General features: G+C 38.7%; 1 protein-coding gene across 4 annotated transcripts; it reads left to right on the forward strand.

Annotated features, from left to right (window-relative positions):
• Positions 1-364: 364 nt before the first annotated feature.
• Positions 365-19042, forward strand: tdrd1 (tudor domain containing 1). Of its 4 annotated transcripts, none has more exons than XM_081392059.1 (27): positions 365-519; positions 697-946; positions 2420-2592; positions 2680-2732; positions 2946-3030; positions 5617-5731; positions 5845-5908; positions 5994-6077; positions 6149-6328; positions 6511-6654; positions 9132-9300; positions 9385-9471; positions 9568-9744; positions 10041-10148; positions 10302-10472; positions 10598-10849; positions 10937-11065; positions 11145-11252; positions 13063-13233; positions 13334-13678; positions 13809-13925; positions 14062-14178; positions 16505-16672; positions 17145-17519; positions 17750-17824; positions 18251-18288; positions 18437-19033. In XM_081392059.1, exons 3-27 carry the CDS (start codon positions 2436-2438, stop codon positions 18494-18496), a joined length of 3549 nt encoding a protein of 1182 aa, XP_081248185.1. In that variant the 5' UTR covers positions 365-519; positions 697-946; positions 2420-2435; the 3' UTR covers positions 18497-19033. The 4 variants fall into 4 exon arrangements, with proteins under 4 accessions (XP_081248185.1, XP_081248187.1, XP_081248186.1 ...); XM_081392061.1 differs by having other exon boundaries at positions 399-519; positions 751-946; XM_081392060.1 differs by lacking the exon at positions 697-946 and having other exon boundaries at positions 399-519; positions 18437-19042.
• Positions 19043-20374: the final 1332 nt, after the last annotated feature.

Below are 20374 nucleotides of genomic sequence, written 5' to 3' on the forward strand. Positions count from 1 at the left end.
GCACAAAAGTGGAGTGACAGAACTGAAATACCTTAGCCTGATACATCCCTTGTTATGTTATTATGCTGTGTAAACTGACATAGGTTTTGTAATATCATGGCAGAAGCTTTAGCCAGAACATAGCAATTCAATGACAGTTTTTTTTAATAATGTATTCACAAGCACACATGCTTTAATCACAAACATAACACATGGGAGAAACACAGAAAAAAACAAAACACAACCACATCCAACATAAGCGAGAACAAAGAACCAAGTGAAATAAAGGCTTAAATACACAGGGCAAACAAAGGGAGCTAAATGAAACAGGTGAAACTAATCAGTAACTATGGAAACAAACTGTCACACACTGACTATGGGCTGCATCTTTAAAAATTAGGCAGCTGACTTGTTGCCTCGCTGCCTTATAGGCAACAACGCAGCATTTGCGCAAGAAAGTACCTCACGAAACTGATTTTGGGCAGACTTCTGAGACAGCGTAACAATTTAATGATCTACAGCAAAACAGAGAGAGCTTTGGTGAGAATTAAACAAATATTTAATTACTACAGTAGTAATTTCTCACTAGAAATTACATTAGAAGTGGAAAACGTTGGTCAAAAACATACATTTACACACAAATTGGTCAGCAACCACAACTTTCAAACACCATCTTTATTTTTCTTGATCAACTGTCTGTCACTGAATGGAACGCAGGGATATCAAAAGCAGTGACGGATACATTTTCTGCTTCCTTCAAAAATCGATCAGATGAAGGTATCTCAGTAGACAGGAATTGAAGCTATTGGATTCTGACGTGACTTGATGCCTTCACCTTGGAATGAGTCATCATCCAAAGGCAGCATGTTCAAGTTTTTGGATGCACCCTAAGGCCAACTTACAATGACAGGGAACAGGAACAGAGCATAACCAACCCAAACCAAAACACAATGATATGTATGTGACAGTAAGTGGAAACTTAATTTGTTCCCCCAGTTCAGATATTCATTTTATCAATATATTTAAACAGTGGAGGGGGGAGAAGAACAGCAAAACAAATAAGACTCTTTACAGCCTTCAATATTTATGTATTTTTACTATTTAATTTATTTTAGAGACTTTTGGTTTAAAATGTAAACATATTTTATATTGAACTTTTACTTTGAATTTCATTCTAATATATTTACTTTTTATCTTAATCCACCATGTTACTGTAAATGTTTTTTTTTCTCGTGTCTATATCTGAAAATTGTAATGTAGATTTTGCCTTTAAATAAAGCATCGCTACAAAATATGTTACGTTGCATTTACATGCTAGTCAATGTGAAAAGCAGAAGGCTCCTCAATCACGTGAAGTCCTTAGGTCGCAGAGGTCGTTCAATTGCGCATGCGCATAAAATCCCTAAAGCACGAGGTGGTGTCAAGGGTAAGAACATCTCTATCTTTCATCTCTGCAATAATACATTTGTGAAAGTTGTTACGTACTGGTATTTATTAAATTTACACTTATTAAGTTGTCTTACCTAACATGTATAACAAGGGGAAGGGTATACTTAAATCGAAAACTTGCCCTGTCGATTAATCTAGCAGGCCACGTGTAAACAGCTCTGCGTCATCCTCAGAATCAACACTGACATTATTATTATATTCATTACACTGGGTTCTGTAGTTAGTTCAGGGAATATAACTTCTTTTCAGTGCACTTTTATAGAAAAGGAAAGCATCATCAGCATGTATTCAAGGCCTGAAACCAACTTTTGCACACCTGCTGATGCACGGGCAAAAAAAAAAAAAAAAAAAAAAAAACTTTTTACCAGCCAGGAAATTGTTTTTGCTAAAACAGGCAGTTCTGACAACCTTTTAGAAATGCGCAATTTTCAGGTACAGAAATGTAATAAAGTGATAAAATGTAAAATAACACTGCATTTTACTGCATAAAAGTTACAATAGGCAAGTCAAGAGCAGTGAGTGAGGGTTTTTGTTGGAATGTTACTTTTGTTGTTTGAGTAATATTAAGGACGTGAATAGTTGTCACTTCAATAGCAGTACTGATGTTTTTTCCTTATATTCACTTAAGCCATAACTGACTGCTTGCAGCGATACTCGACATCACGGGCTTTTTCAAGCTCAAGAAGTGAAAAAAGCTCAATAAAATATTCGCGCGCTGTGCGAGACGCGGGCGGGGATCTTGGCGCGCGCTTCGGATGTTTGCGCACAGATAACTTTCCACACAGCGAGTAATGCGAATTCTTGCACTTAAATATTTCAATTGGCATGGCTTAAACTTTCGTAACGTTGCAGCAGTGGCCTATCAACTGCCCCGAGCCTCGTTCATGTTCTCAGTCACAACATTGCATGTCTTGAATAATACCCTATCATTTCAGACACACACACAAACTCCTAATACTGACTAATAGTGTGTATTATTTTTACCTCACAGTGAAACCAAGGGAAGAATGAATCGATCTTTCACTCAGACTTTGGTGAGACCCAATCTCCCTTTGAGGAGACCTGCGACTGGACCGAGTTCACTTAACGTTAGTCCTAGAGGACCAGCACCAGCAATACAGGACCTCGCTCATGAAAATCTTCTAGCGAGTGATGTTCTAGATGGTATTGGTTAAATGTTTTTGAGCATTTTGTCATTGATTCTTGGAAAAAAAAAACAATCTTGATAATTTTCTGTTTCCACTTCTTTAGATCTTAAAAGTGATGCTGTCAGAAAGGAGAATGCAATTTCTGCAAAAAACAATGTATGTATGTGATAATGACTCTATATCTGATTAAATGTTTCTTTTCAAGGTTTTTTTTTAAAAGTCAAACACTATTCAATATGCTGACATTGGTTGTTTAGCTATGTAGATATATTTGTAAGATTTTCCTCTTGAGACTTTAACCAGAGATCAGACAGCTTTGATAATTTTCTGCAGTAGTATCAGTGTTTAAAGCGTTTAACTTTTCCACAGTGTGGAGATTTCTTGTCTCCCCCACAGACAGCAGGGTCCATGCTGGGCCCACTGGTAAAGTTGTGCAATTACTGCAGTCACCAGGGTAAGTTACTTTGCTTGATTTCAGTCAGTGTTCAACTTGCGCGCTCTTATTTGTTTGGTATAACTAACATTTTAAAATAACAACGACTTGGAAATCTGATGGATGAGTGATATTTAAAGACATGATAAAATAGGCAACATTATCTTTTTTTTTTTTTTTGGTCACTCTATACAAACATACATGCGTGGATCACTTGTGAAGGAAAATTACTTATAGGCTTAGTTCACCCAAAAATGGAAATTCTGTCAGTAATTACTCAGACTCATGTTGTTCCAACCCCGTAAGACTTTTGTTCATCTTCGGAAGACAAATTAAGATATTTTTGATGAAATCTGAGAGCTGTCTCACTCCTTCATAGGCTGCTAGGTAATTGCATCTGATGGCCCAGAAAAGTTAGTTAGAAAGTTAGAGTTAGAAAAGTTGACTACAGTGGCTCAGCCTTGGACTATTTTAACGATGTCTTTACTAACTTTTCTGGGATGGCAGATATCGATTACCTAGCAGCCTATGAATGAGTGAGCCAGCTCTCAGATTTCATCAAAAATATCTTAATTTGTGTTCCGAAGATGAACGAAAGTCGTATGGGGTTGGAACAACATGAGGGTGAGTAATTACTGACAGAATTTTCATTTTCGGTGAACTAACCCTTTAAAATATTTTTCATATTTCTTCCAAATTTAGTTGATGCTTAAAACAAGAAATATCTGTCAGTGGGTTAAGAAAAAAAGAACTTGTTTACCTCATTAACAGATTTTTTTTTTCTTGTTTAAAATATAAACACTTCGTTTTGATAAATTATTCAGAAAACTAGGGCTGTACTCAACCAAAGAAAATCTTGGTCGACTGAAGTCCTGAAATTTTCTACTAAAAATCGACTAAAAATGACGTTAGAAAAAAAAAACGTTAAATTAATTAGATGCGCGCGCAGTACTTGGTAGCCTTGTTGTCCGCCTAAATGAATTATAAATAAACATAAACAACTAGTAGGCTATTTGCAGAATATTAAACCGTTTTTGACCTAATTATTTTGCACTGAAATGAGTCTGACACACGAGTCTGTCGGCTCTGACAGCGCTGCATCACGTGCACCTGCGCAATATCATAGCTTATGATTTCCGAAAATAGTACTATGTTGTCAACTAGTGATATCATCACAAGAACTGTTGAGGAATATGCAACATAATTTAGACAATTATTTTTGTCATATGTTATAATAAGTTATAACTGTCAGACACTATCATTTCACCGTGCATGTCCTCGCACCGAGCGAGGCTGAACATGAGCTCAGCTTCGCAGCTGAGACACGAATAGACTATTAACTTAAAGCTTTTACTCTTAATAAACACAAAAGGCACGTCCACTTTAATAAAAAAAGAATATTTATTAAACAAACCAGATCAAGAGCAGAAACGAAATAAAGTGCATAACTGAAAAATAAAGCATCCTAGGCTTAAAACTAACACAACGAACAGCACAGCGCAATTGCGCATTAGGCTCCAAATAAAAAATAAAAAAGTTAGGTTATCACACTAAAACATTGAAATATGCTAATTCTGATATGTTCGTATAGCCTACTCAAAACAGACAGGGCAAGCTAACGCAGACAAGTGAGCTTACCACTTTTAGATGATATGTCATGTTTGTCGTCGAGCTGTGGAAAACTGTTGCTTGCAAACTTGCATTCGACCTTTTTCCTGTTATCAATTTTAACAAAATGCTGCCACACTGTCGATTTCTTTGTTGTTGACATGTTAGAAGAGGACTGACTATTAAACGCTCTCACAATTAAATAAATAATTTTCAGCATCAAACCTTCTACGCTCGATGCTCTCTCTTGGGTTGGGCTAATCCAAAAAAGGTGAAAACAAGGGGGGTGTTTTGAAGACAGACTGTTACAGTGAAACAAGGGTACTCTGAAAACACCCCCATTAGCAGTTAGTGCTTTCCACCTGATGAAATGAGCGCGCCTCAGTGCGGCAAAACTGATGAAATAAATGCGGCAGAAAATCGACCAGAATTTTGGTCGAACCAGAACGCATCGACCAATTAATCGACTAGGACAGTACAGCCCTACAGAAAACAATACTTAATATCATTTTAGGATTTTAAGATATTTGTAATGGAAAACAAGACAGAAATACTAAGAAGTTTTTTGTAGTCTGCATGTAAAACAACGTCTGTTTCTATTGGCCACTGTACGTAAGCCATCTACCATATTTGAAATGTCAAAGCCGGTTTGTGACCATTCGAGAGCAGGTTGACAGAGCACTAAAAAAAATGAAGTATCATAGTAAAAACTTGTAATATTGAGTTAATACATATAAAACACAAACCAACACATTCTCACCTGTGAAGGGTTATACCATTTCTTCGTAAATGTAATTTTAGGCGGTTTCATAACCAGAAGCTGAATGTTGTGGCGTAATTGATTCTTGATGTGAGTGGCGCTACGCTGACCGTTTCAAGATGGCGTATACATATTTATGTTCCTGCCCATCGATGGTGTGTTGCAAACGTGTCTTGGCTGGCTTTGATCAGCAGAATGAGTTGGTCATTTACTAGTGATATTTCTTGTACCCTATTTAGGAAACTTCAGGTGTACTCGTTGTAAAAAAACATGTTACTGTTCTGTAGCTTGTCAGAGTCAGGATTGGAAAGCTCATCGACATGTATGCAAACCTAGCTTTCCAGAAGCTACCAGGTACTAGATGTTCTCTGGATATCAGTGTTGTTTTGGAAGCACAATGTGGAAATGTCCTTTTTTTTCATACGTGTTTTTTTTTTTTTTTTTTTTTTTTTTTTTTTCTTAATCAGTGAGAAAATTAAGGAATCCACAGCCATGCCATCTGGAAATGGACTTGGTGGCCTTCAAGCTAAGGTACTCAGAGGTTGCTATAGGTACTTATACTTGCAGTAGTTAGTTACTCCATCTAATTTCTTTAGAAACTTGTCTTCGTTTACAGGAGATCTGTGTTGACCTAAAGCCAAAGGGAATGTTTCGACGTGATTTGCGCAAGAACAATGTTTCCAAAGGAGCTGAGATACAGGTACTTTTCATTAGGCCTATATTGCTTTATTCTCTATAGACTCTCTGCCTCACAGAGCATCTTTTTTTCAGGGTACAGTGATTGACCTGAGGAACCCTGGGATGTTCTCCATCCACCTACAGTCTGTCGAGATGATGGAGTCCCTGAAAAACATCACTGCAGAGCTTCAGAAGGCCTATAGCACTTCATTTGCTCCTGAATACAAGCCTGAAATTGGGGAGCTCTGTGCTGTTAAATTTTCACTTGATCGGGTGAGGCAAATAATTACATTTTAATTTAATTAGTCAGAGAACCAGAGTGATTAGAATTTCTGTTAAATAAGCATTGATGTCTTAAATCAGTGCAGTGCGTAACAGGTCAAGTTTGTTTCATCTTAAAGCGTGGACTAGTGAGTGGTGTTGTGCTCAGTTTGGTCTTTTTCATGCTGATTTAGAACTGGTATCGAGCTGAGGTTCAGTCAGTTGATGTGGCCCACAAAACTGCTAGTGTAATTTACATCGACTTTGGGAATGAGGAGAATGTTCCACTTGACAACATAAGGCCTCTCTCTGACAATATTGATGCTGCACCACCATTTGTGAGTTACATCTCCATTACATAATATTCTTATTCTTATTAATTATACTATTAATTCCATATTTTTAGTGTTATTATTGTTGATTCCATACTTGTATGAATGTGAGTGTATATGTATATTAGGGCTGGGAGAAAAAATCGATTCACCTAACTATCGCAATTTTTGTTTACGATTTTAAAATCTATATTTTTTAAATTCCAGAATCGTTATTAATTCAAATGAAATTGCTTTATTTTTGTCCTTGCTTATAGATGAGGTTGACAGAAGTTAGCCACTTTTGTTCCAACAGAAGATGAAATGTGTCGTTATCTATGAGTGTAAAGTGTTGTAATGTCCCAAGTGGATGCGCATTGTGTGTAAGCCCGTTTATCGTTCCAAATGGGGGTTTCCGCTAAGACGGGTGAAGGTCTCTACGTGTAACTGTCTTTCCGCGTGGCAAAGTAATTTAATTCCATTTAAGCTTTTATCTTGACTCATTTTATATCTGACTCCATTTTATCACAACTTTAAATTTAAGTTAGATTGCCAATTGGTTATTGGTCAATCATTATAATAGTTTAGCAATACATTTAATTGTTCTGTTTAACTCTTTATTATATTTTACCCGTTCAAATTAGGAAACTATGTTGCTCAGAGGTCCTCATATCTTCTGTTTAACACGGATCTCACGTTCACTAGCTCATCAGTTTTGGTCACCAAACAGAGGTAATTGCTATATGCCTGAGATCGGTCACATTCACGTTTACACAATCAAAGATACTTTGGTATAGCCCCCATGGAATTGCATAGACTTGAATTTAACTTGATGTTTACTTCAGTAGAGGTATGTCCACTAATACAGATATAAGCTGACCAACATTACTTCTCTTATAATAGCAGTTTGGATTGACATGTCGTGGTTTCCCACGTTCTCTTATCTAAAGTAACATTAAATTAAAACAGAGGTAAGACACACCCAAATTTAGATTGGTCAAGCAGCATTTGCTGTTCTAAATGGAAATTCACTTATTTCCTTTGAAAACCAAGTACACTTGAATTGGTGCCAAATATTAGTCGTCACTAATCTGATGCAAAACTTACAGTAACATACAAATCCGTTTAATCTACTTGGGAAAACAATTGCAGAGTCAGTCAAAATAAAATCAAATGTAGCAATTAATTATGTCAAGTAAATGTATCATGCCAATTTCATAATCAGTTCATAATCATAATCAAAACATCAAATGCTCTGGAATAAAGAGAAAAGTTGCGAACCTGACATTAGAAAATACATGATGCTGAGAGTCTTGGCCACTCTCAGAAATCGCCCTGAGCCTCTTTTTGCATTTCTTTATATAGACAGAAACATCTTTCACATGTAAACATTTGCTAACAATGGGAATTTCCATTCAGAGTACTTCTTTGGGAATGAGCCCTTTGTACCAGTCGCACTAAGACATTACAAATGATACCAAACGTGTAATACTGTATGATAATTATTCACATTAAACCATATAGATTCTTGGGTGAATTTTGGTGATCTCAGCATGAGAGAGAAGGAATGGGGGAAGAGGGAAAGGGATGTAGATTAGGATGATTCGGAGGTTCTCTGCATGAGTGAGTTCAAATGTTAATTTCCTTTGTTCTCTCAGAGTTGCCCACTCTTCCAGTTTTTCCAGTCTTACACATCAAAGCTACGTGAGACTGAATGCACTAAAAAGCCCTTGCGCTACTCATTTGCTGAGAGAGAGAGAGATAAGACAATAGAGCTGCACAATTAATCTTTAAAAGACTGATCTCAATTCAAACACCCACATGATATTTCAATTCGTCTGTCTATTAAAACTTTGACAATCATATCGCAACATTCAAATCTGTTTTGCCGCTGACCCAGAGAGAGTTGTCATGAACACTGTCTACGGTAGCGATCAAAATAGAGTAAATCAGCTTTTGATAGAAAATTGCCGCTTTAAATAACGCATTTTTCGATTACGTTGTAGTGGTGACACGTAACTGTTAATTTAATCTATTGAATCATTTATTCAAGAGAATGTAGTACTGTATGATGCTTCGGAAAAAAAAATCAGAAAGATGTGAATTGTTTTTGTAAATATGAGTCATCTTATACATGTACAGTTTGTATAAGTGTATTTAACTTTTCCCCACTGTCTAGTGTAATATATAAAAAATCGCAATGCAATATCAAAATTCGCAATACTTGTAGAATCGCACATTTCGTATAGGCACCCAAGTATCGTGATAGTATCGACTCGGAAGATAGGTGTATCGTCCCAGTCCTATTACATATACAGTATATATATTGTAACTGCCAAATAAAAAGTATATTAATGTTTGCAATATTCCTGATGTTTCTTAATTTGATATCTCTGTCAAGCCACAGTGAAAATTAAACTGCTCAGCTCTTGTTAAATTACTTATGGTTCCAGCAGTAGTCATTATCTCATGCCTTTTCCAAAGCTGATTTGTTGTTTTCACAGGCTTTGCAGTGTTGTATTGCTGGGGTAAAGCCTGTGACAGGAAGTTGGACAGGCGAATGCACTATTGCTGTTAGGCAGATGATTACTGGAAAGAGCCTCACTTTCACAGTGTTGGACATCATGAATGATGGAGCTCTGCTTGCTGTAGATGTTCCTCTTAGCATGCTTGGTAGGGCATACGTGGTTCTTTGGAGAGCTTTATTTGAAATGAGCAAGATGTTCAACCATGTAATTTTTTTTTTTTTTGATACAGGTAAATACATGAGCACTTTTCTGATAGACCAGGGCTATGCTATAAAGGAGGATGTTGCTGTCAAACCACAGACTGAACAGAACATCAGTGAGTTGCTGACTCATCTGTTTTCATCTTCTATAAATGATTCACTCAATTTTCATTTTATTTTTTCACCCTGATCTATTTGCATCTTTTCTTTAGATTCATTGCTGAAGGCATCCTTTGAAAACTTCAAGCGCTTGTCTGGAGGAAAGAATGAGAACTCTGAAGCCAGGCCTCCAGATCCATTGATTCAAGGAGTGGGTGACGCATTCACTGCAGTGGTCACCCATATCCAGTCTCCCTCAGAGATCCTCTGTCAGAAGCTTGAAAATGCCAGTGAGCTTTCTGCAACTTGATTTAAAACACAATTTTACCTCAATTAAACATTTATTTCATGGTATTTGTATTACATGACCATTGGTGCATACACTACTGTTCAAGGTGTTGGTGTTTTTTTTTTTTTCTTCTTCATGTTAACAAAAACTGTATTTGATCAAAACACAGAAAACAGTAATATTGTTAAATATTATTACAAGAAATAGAAATAATTTTTTTGCAATGTGTTAGCATCCATAAAATATATACTGCACTTTCAGTATGTTGATTGTATGATGTAAACTTCATGTATTCAGGTATAATCCAGCAGTTGCAGGTGGATTTAAGGGAGCACTGCTCAAACACTCTGGCCAATGAGATCTTCAGACCTGCACCAGGAACTATCTGCTGCTCACTGTTCTCTGGTCAGACCTGTTTTTTGTTGTTGTTGTTTTTTCCCCCATGTAAAAATATTTAAAGTGTGCCTTCCCATCGGTGAATGGGACTGGGGGCTGTTGAACTGTAAATATGCACCTTAAAAGTGGTATCTTCTGATGCCGCCATCTCATGCATTACAGAGGACAACCAGTGGTATAGAGCTAAAGTTCTGGCCTATTCCTCTGAGGATTGCGTATGTGTCGGATACATAGACTTTGGAAACTCTGAGGAAGTTGAGTTAACTCGCCTACGACCAATCAACAAGGATCTGTTGGCTTTACCAACACAAGCAATCCCCTGTTCTCTGGCAGGTATAGTGAAATGATTCATTCACTGAGCATCTGTAATTGGCTCAGCATAAATTGGTTTGCATGCATGACACAGTCAGAGATTTTCAGCAAGATTGATTTCTTGATTAACGTTCATACTGCTCCAGGTATAAAGTCTCCAACAGACGACTGGTCAGAGGAGGCCATTTTGATGGTGAAACGTCTGGTCTGCAACCGCTTCATTCGGGTTGAGATTCTTGGTAAGAAGGACGGGAAGGCTCTGGTGTCCATGATCGACGAGACTAGTGACCCTCAGACCAATGTCGCTGAGTTGTTGGTTAACATGGGTTATGCTGCCATTGAAAGTTTGGAGACCGAGAAGAATGAACCAGTTCAGGCATCCTTCGCTGAAATGCCATGTAAGTACAGAACCTTATTTTACTTGAGCCATTTCTGATCTTTTTCAAAAGGATAATGTAGATCAATATCTTTTAATTTTACCCTAGCCCTCAGTCTGCCTGTTGAGAAAATGGAGTGGACTTGTGCTGAACTTCCCTTCGATGGCCAAAAGGTGGAGCTGGTGATTAGTACTTTGAAGAGCCTGGACGAATTCTACTGTTACAACTACAGTAGCGGTGCGACTGTCCGCCAGTGTTGTTCTTTCTACACTGTTTGACTCATCATGTTTGTAATTATTTTATTTCTGTTGGGCAGATTCACACATCCTGACGGAGCTGTCCTATGAGCTCAAAAGGCATTGTGAATTGGGCAGAGCTCCCTTTTCACCAACTGTGGGAGAACCATGTTGTGCTCTCTTCACAGGTGATCCTGACTCGTCCAAACAGACACCATGGTTACCGTAACACACTTATAATTAAAGTAAACATATATTTTTTTCATATTCAAACAATTTTATTTACAAGAAGCAGAGTTGACAACTGACATTTAAGATGCTAGATAAACATTAAGTTTGGAATCGTAAAGTATCATTTGCTTGCCAAAGCTGCGTTTATCAAAATACAGTAAAAACTAAAAATATTGTGAAATAATATAAGAATTTAAAAATAAAATTAGTATTTTGAATATTTTTAAAATGCAACTTATTTATTTGATTCCTTCAGTATCACATGATCTACCAGAAATCATTCTAATATGCTGATCTGGTGCTCAAGAAACATTTCAATGTTAAAAACAGCTGATGTATTTTTTTTCAGGGTTCTTTGATTTTTAGAAAGTGAAAGCATTCATTTGAAACTAACATTGTCCTTCACATTGTTCCGTCCTTCGGATGAGACGTTAAACCGAGGTCCTGACTCTCTGTGGTCATTAAAAATCCCAGGATGTCTTTCGAAAGAGTAGGGGTGTAACCCCGGCATCCTGGCCAAATTTGCCCAGTGGCCTCTGTCCATCATGGCCTCCTAATCCTCCCCATATACTGATTGGCTTCATCACTGTCTCCTCTCCACCAGTAAGCTGGTGTGTGGTGGGCGTTCTGGCGCAATATGGCTGCCGTCGCATCATCCAGGTGGATGCTGCACATTGGTGGTGGTTGAGGAGATTCCCCCCTTCTATGTAAAGCGCTTTGAGTGTCGAGAAAAGCGCTATATAAATGTAATGAATTATTATTATTATTATTATTATTGTTACACAAGATGTCTAAGTTTTTAAAGGGGGGGGTGAAATGCTCATTTTCACTCAATCTCCTGTTAATCTTGAGTACCTATAGAGTAGTATTGCATCCTTCATATCTCCAAAAAGTCTTTAGTTTTATTATATTTATAAAAGAAAGATAGGCTGTACCGAGTCTTTCCGGAAAAAAACGAGCGGCTGGAGGCGTGCCGTGTGGGCGGAGCTAAAGCTGTGTGGTAACGCGCCGAGCTAACAACACACAGAGACAATAGAAGCAGTTTTACTCACCGTCCGGTTCCAACCACGACCGCAAACCTTTATCATTGTGACTGCTCGATCCTTAAGCATTAGACGATCTGCAAATCCGTCGATCTGGGCTTTGTTTATAAAACAAGCATCGTCGAAATGCAGGGAACAAACAGTCTTGCACAACCTCCGTTGATGATGCTCTGAAAAAACAAACTCCATCCACTGGTCCCTTAATGCTGGGTTCTTTGGGAATCTGTGCAGGGTTGTCTTGCCCTGGCAACCAAAAACCCACTTCTTTGGTGACACTGACTTCCCTAAAGCCGAGCACAGCGCTTTGAGGTACTGCTTTCGCTCTCTCGCTCTGGTCTACGAGTGCGCACGCGCCCGCGGTTCTTCCGGCAGAAGTGCCCTTAGGACCCGTATAAGGAAATTCCGTTACATCTGACGTCACACATTCCCATACTCGAAAAAAACTTTCCGAAACTTGTGACAAAACGGAAGGAGCATTTTTGGAACAGAAATACTCCTTCAAACGTACAATTTAATTTTTGAAACTTTGTCCATGTTTAGCATGGGAATCCAACTCTTTAACAGTGTAAAAAACTCAGTATGCATGAAATAGCATTTCACCCCCCCCCCCCCTTTAACTGTCATTTTCGATCAATTTAATTCATCCTTGCTTGAATAAAAGGATTAATAAACTTAAATGGTAATGTACAGGTGAATTTTTCAATGTTTTTGCTTCTGTTTGCAGGAGATGCCCAGTGGTACAGAGCCATGGTATTAGAAGTGTGTGGAGATGGTAAGACTAGAGTTTATTTTGTGGACTATGGGAACTCCTGTGAGGTGGAGGCAGCACATCTGAAGGCCATCACCCATAGTCTGCTCAAGCTGCCTTTCCAAGCGATCCGCTGCTGGCTTGCAGGTATTTTTTGGGGGGGGTTTGAATGTGTGTGAGACTACAAATTAGTCGAAATTTTTGTTGTGAGTGCATTGTACATATGGCCAACAATCACTGTGTGCAGGAGTCGAACCAGCGGAGGGTCAGTGGAGTAAAGAGGCAATGCATAAGTTTCAGGCTCTTTGTGCCAGTCAGCCATTGAGTGGCAGAGTGCTGTCCATTACTGAGAAGGGTTATGGGGTGGAGCTAGAGAGCGCTGGACAAAGCATTGCTGCTGTGCTAATTTCTGAGCACCTGGCTAGACCTTGTGGACAGGTGAAACAGCCTCCACTGCAGCCAACTAAACCCTCCAATCAGATTGAGGATATGCCCACTCTAAAACCCATTGATCAGAATCCACCTGTTGAAGAGCCATTGAAACTGAACAACAGTGGAGCTGCCAATGCCCCAGAAGTTTCAACAGCATTAAGTAAGTTAGCATAACTGATGTCAAAACCATTTAAATATGGCTTTATAGTTTTGTAATTGCTAGTACTAGTAATATGCAGGGTTTTTTTTTTGTTCTTGTGCATGATTAAATGATGTTCACTGTCATTTAGGTGACTCTTTTCCTTTGAATTGGAAGACGTTGGAGCTGTCTTGCAGTGACACGTTCCAACCAAGGGTGGCAGCAGTGATCAGCCCTAGTCTCTTTTACATAATGAATCCTGGACGAGGTGTGCACTCGTATTGTAGCATTTAAAGCATAAAGTCTAGCTAGAGCAATTATGATTATGATTGTATTATTATAACCATGGTTATACCATTAGAATGATGCTTCTTTACATTAAGCTGATTTTGTTTTCCTCCTAGTGAATGCAGACAGTCTGAAGGCCATTATGACTGATGTTGCGAAGTACTGCAGCAAACAGCAAATCCCCAATCAGTGCCACCCTTTACCAGGAGCTGCCTGCTGCGCACAGTTCTCAGGTCAGTTTGATCTTCACCCCCGTGGCTTATCTGGGTGGGATAAATAGATGGAATCACATGTGCAATTTTAAACTATATGGTGAATTTTTGCAAATCAGCAGCACTGTTATTTTATAATATACACTACCTTTCAAAAGTTTGGCGTCTTTATTTTTTACTTTTTTTTTTTTTTTTTTTAGCAAGGATTCTATTTCAAATAAATGTAGTTCTTTTAAACTTCGTTTTTTTTTTTTAAAGAAACCTGAAGAAATGCATCACGGTTACTGCAAAATACAGTAAGCAGCACAATGTTTTCAACTTATTATGACCGCCGCTATCGTAGCTAGCGAAAGCGGTCATAGCGGCGGTCATATAGGGATTGTCAAAGTTTTTTTTTTTTTTTTTCAAAGTTCAAAGTTTTTTTCCTAAATAACTACCTGAACCGTGGCACCGAGGATGAAGAAATTTTTATGGTATGTTGGTCTACTAGACTTTTACAGAAAAATTTCGTTTGGTCCCCGGGGGCCACTTCCCCCCCCGCGCTGGGGCCCCCGTAAATTTTTCGTCAACGATACCAGGGACACCGAAGCACCGGGGAACATGAAATTTGGTGGGCATGTAGCCCCACTAGACTTCTGAAGAAAAATTTCGTTTGGTCCCCGGGGGCCACTCCCCCCCCGCGCTGGGCCCCCCCAAACCCAAAAAAATGCAGTTTTTCCTAAATAACTACCTGAACCGTGACACCGAGGATGAAGAAATTTTTATGGTATGTTGGTCTACTAGACTTTTACAGAAAAATTTCGTTTGGTCCCCGGGGGCCACTTCCCCCCCCGCGCTGGGGCCCCCGTAAATTTTTCGTCAACGATACCAGGGACACCGAAGCACCGGGGAACATGAAATTTGGTGGGCATGTAGCCCCACTAGACTTCTGAAGAAAAATTTCGTTTGGTCCCCGGGGGCCACTCCCCCCCCGCGCTGGGCCCCCCCAAACCCAAAAAAATGCAGTTTTTCCTAAATAACTACCTGAACCGTGACACCGAGGATGAAGAAATTTTTCTGGTATGTTGGTCTACTAGACTTTTACGGAAAAATTTCGTTTGGTCCCCGGGGGCCACTTCCCCCCCCGCGCTGGGGCCCCCGTAAATTTTTCGTCAACGATACCAGGGACACCGAAGCACCGGGGAACATGAAATTTGGTGGGCATGTAGCCCCACTAGACTTCTGAGGAAAAATTTCGTTTGGTCCTCGGGGGCCACTCCCCCCCCCCGCGCTGGGCCCCCCCAAACCCAAAAAAATGCAGTTTTTCCTAAATAACTACCTGAACCGTGGCACCGAGGATGAAGAAATTTTTATGGTATGTAGGGCCCACTCTTAAGGGCTCACATCAACCTAGCCCATAATCACTCATTTGTGATTTGCGCCCCTCCCATAAAAAATGAAAATGCAATATTATTCTGCTTTTATCGCCCCTATCTTCAGTGGAGATGTTCAGAACTGCACCATATTTCATGTGTATGATTAACTTGACCTCCTCTGGGGGTATCCTCTGCTAAGTTTTGTAGAATTTCATCCATGGGGGGGGTATAAAATCAATTCATTTATGTGCACATTTTGTGACTGTACACTCATCGGCCTGTAGATGGTGCTGTTGAGCGAAGGGTTGCTGGTTTAGGATGATACTGTCACACACACACATGCAGGAATACAAACAAATGCAAGCATGCACACACTGACATCCACACGCACAGACACACACCCATGTACACACTTACAAATCCACATGCATAGACACACAAACACACACGCGCACACACACATACATACACGCACAGACAACACACACACACACACACACACACACACACACACACACACACACACACAGACAGACATGCACATACTATTACTTTTTTTAGGTATATACATAAACACGCAATACAGCCAAATTACTCCACGTCATTTATTTTTGTGGAAAGCCAGTGCAGGCCTGAGCGGCGGTCATATTTTGTACCGCGATGCGGTACATCTAGTTTATAGCAGCTTTGCCTGCACGGGAATAAATTACTTTTTAAAATGATTTAAGAAAGCTTAAGTTATTTTAAACTGTAATACAAGCTAAGCCAGTAATTCCAGGTCCATCTAACCTGTAGTGGAACCGCAGCTTTTAAACTACAGCTGTAAAAGTGTGTGCGACAAACCCCTTTATAAGTGATGTAAAATGTTTTTTCAAAACATATTCTGTCATAATGTTATTTGTATGAGAGAGTTGTTGCTGTGATGTGTCATGTGGTTGAGCTACTGATATCTCCTTGATGTGTAAATCAGTCAAATTGAGCTCTTTATTCAGGTGACAAAAACTGGTACAGAGCTGTTGTGTTGGAGGTGACGACCAAGCATGCACATGTAATTTACGCCGATTATGGGAACATGGAGACGGTCCCTGTCTCCAGTATCCTTCCCATCGCCAAAGAACTTCTCCAGCATCCATTTCAGATCGTCAGGTGTGGACTGGCAGGTAAGACTTTGACTCGTCTGAATATGCACAAATCATTGCTGATTTTAAAACCCTTGTAAAAAGTTTTTAAATCCTTACTGATTATGAAATCTGGTTGCATCACACACGAGGTGAATCTTTACTAATTTTCTTCTTTCAAATCTCAAACATGCACAATCGTGGCGCATCACACAATTCAAGATATTAAGATGATCTTGTTTTTTCATTCACCGCAGTCTTAAGATTTAAGGTTTAAGATTATATCTGAAAACGTCTTACAACATACACTTTACCGGTTGATCTCTGCCAAATTTCAGAACCGACCAAGGTCCTTGTCAAGGTTTTTTTATCTCTGATTGTTGGGAGGGATAAACTATTGTTGTCTGAGCCTGGGTTAAGTCACAGAATAGATTTAGATTTCTTCTTTTAACAATCTCGAGCCATTATTGTGGGTCTTTTTTTTTTTTTTTGGTTTGGTTTTGTTTTTGCACAGGTAAAGAGCACTTTCCTACAGTGTGGCCCTCTGAAGTTTTGGAACTCTTTGGGATTCAGTTGAGTGGGGGCGTCCTGGCAAATCTGCAGGGCTTTGATGGGACCTCCAACCTGCTAACCCTTACCCAGCAGTCAGGTCAAGCTGACAGAGATATTAATTCCATCATCCTTGGAGCTCTGCAGAAAGGACAGAGTAAGGCTAACTCAAAGCTGCCTTCCATTGTCAATGAGGAGAAAAAGGATCTAGATAAGAGGCCGACACAAACTGTCAGCTCAAACAAGGCTGCAGATCAAACTCAATCTGCAGGTATTGAGAAACCAGACCTGAAAGATCAAGCCCCGCCTTTAAGTGCCAGCTACAGACTTGAGGAACCAGGTGAGGAATTAAACATTGGGCAGAATTCATGTTGGTAAGACTTAGTATTAATGTAGGTGTTTACTGGGCTTGCGCAAGAATTTGTCCAGGATATGTAGCAATGAAATTCTGGTGCACAGGTGCTGTTCCACCTGGTGTTCTCAGCTGTAACTCAAAGGTGTTATTTAAAAGGAGCCTTGTCATCATATCCAGGGAAACAGTTGTCAAACATTTATTATGTCTGATTTCAGAAAACATGCCCAAGACTATGGCTACAGTGGAATGCTCTGAGCCACAAGACATTACAAGCTCAAAGGGCAGCAGTGGTGGGTATTATTGGTGTTTCTGAGACTGATAACTTGCAAAGGATTGTAAAAAAGTTGACATTACTATCACTAACATCACTAAATGCCAATTCACACTGCACTGATAGATTCTGAGACACTTTGTTGGGTTTTTTGGATCAGTGCGTTACCTGTCAGCCTCTGGTGTTGGTCGGCACCTGTTTGTCGTGTCGTGGAATGTCTGAGTAGTGACATACTGTAATTCTGGCGATTATCCATGTTGGTCGTGTCCGTCAGTGCATTGTGAATTGGTCTCGACAGTCAAATATTCTGAGTAGTTTAGCCTAGTGCCCGCACAATTGCTGATTTCTGTTTAAGGGGCAACCTGTCTATAGTCTTATGTGCTTTAAAATATAAATGTACTAATTAACTCAACTAAACAAATGTTTTTGAAATTGGTCTTTCTAGCTCCCCAATCATGCTGTTGTCTTGAGCTGAAGCAAAAGGTTCGTAAAGCTGCAAACACAAGTCATATATTATATTATATTATATTATATTATATTATATTATATTATATTATATTATATTATATTATATATAGTTTGCATATACATATGGCTCATTCTATGGATTTAATTATTTTTCCCTCTTCAGATTGACCACATTGAGAAATTGATTCTGCTCCTCGTCAAACAAGTTGGTGGAACCAAATAGTAACTCAAGACCTTCATTGTCAAGTAGCTTTTATCTTTAGAGAAGTGTGAATATTTTATTTTTGTTTTATTGAACTAATATTGTTTTATTATAGCCTATATAATGTTTGTGATTTTATTTCTTGAGCCAAGAGAGAATGTAACTATTAATCGTGAATAATGCAGCATTGCCATTCAGTTTTCCAGTTCCACGTGGTCAGTTTTTTTTTTTGTTTTTCTATGGCCAGTTTTGTTCCTTATGTGTTCCAGTTTGATTAAAGTACTCAAGTTTGTTTGGAGCCGTTTGGTTTTTCCTTTTCTTTATAGAGTACCAACGGTCTGTGTATTTAATTGGTTATGCAAGCCTTTTAAAGTGGGTTCATCTATGTAACCACTTTCACACAAAGATTTACTGTCATTTATGCATCTAAACTATTATGACTGACTGACTTCTCTTCTGTGGCACAAAAGATGTTAAGAGACATACAGCCTCAGTCACCATTCACTTCACTGTATTGAGAACCATGCTATGAACGGGAATGAAAGATGTACTGGTTTGAAACATGAGAATTTTCATTGTGTGATGAACAATTCTTTACTTAATCCTAATTTACTTAATTCGAGCATAACGGTGACACTTTTTATTAACTTTGTCTCGAGAGTATTTTGGTCTTGGCTTGATAAGAGGGCTGTAGAGTAATTTGAATTGAGGATGAAGTCAGTACGGAAGTTGCAGAGCAGATCAGAGCACCCTCTCCTGTTCAACACGACCTGAGCACTAGAGAACTGACACTTCAGTACCTGCGGGGAGAACAGGACGGAGAGGTGAGAAACTCGTTATCACTAGAGGAGCTATCAGAGGTTTTAACTTGACTTATTTTAAATAGAGATGTTGGAAGATGTCGTTTAGCTGAAGTTTTACGAAACTAAACTCAATGAGCGGTGCTAGAAATTGAACCGATTACTATAGTAATTTTAAGATCTTGCACTGTCTCGCGGCGTATTACTGTACTGTATTTTCATGAATCGTGTCAATAGAATTGTTTAACAGCGTCATTTTGTTATGTGCATTTAGAATACATCGAACATTTGTTGGATTCATTTTATTTGCATTAATCGCTCTCGTTATCAAAATCAAAACATTAGAAAATGTTACAAATACATTTTTCTTCTCGGAAACAACATTGTGCGGAAGGGAATGAATGAACAGTTTTATTTAAATATTTGTTGTGAAAGTGAACTAATACATTTTGTGACAGTCAGAATACAAACGGCATAAGCGCTGGGGTTATTCGATTTACCCTAACTTCTGCATTAAAGAATGTAATAGGCAAATCTTTATCTAAATTACGTTTAATATTAAGCAAATACTAAATAGATTAAAAGAGTTAACAATGGGTAATGCAAATAAATGAACTGCAATTCTCTGTGACGGCTGCATGCGTGACGTCACTGCACAGGAGGATTTCCCTTGTTAAATAATATCCAATTTCTCATAAAAAAAAAAAAAAAAAAAAACCGGAATTGATATAATTCTAAATGTCTTAAAGTGAAGTTTGCTCATGTTTTCCAATCAAAATGGTTTGTCACAAATAAGTGAGCCTTAAATAAGGACCTTATTATCAGGCATTTGAATGCTGTGTACTTTCATCCTCAGCCTCTCTTCTCATTACTGTCCCTCCTCAGATTATAGGAGAGTCCAGTGCACTGAGCTCAAGTCATTTGCTCCCAGTGGGATCAAGCAGCTGCATACACCTGTGTCTCATCCATTAACAAGCGTAAGCTCTGCAGTTATATAAATACATTTAGTATGTTTAACAATATCATACAACTGTATGAAAGCTGATGTAGTTGCCAACTTTTATGTATTTAATGTTTTATTTGTATAGGACTGATAAAA

Source organism: Scardinius erythrophthalmus (genome assembly GCF_964197995.2).
Source record: "Scardinius erythrophthalmus genome assembly, chromosome: 18".
NCBI classification, from domain to species: Eukaryota; Metazoa; Chordata; class Actinopteri; order Cypriniformes; family Leuciscidae; genus Scardinius; species Scardinius erythrophthalmus.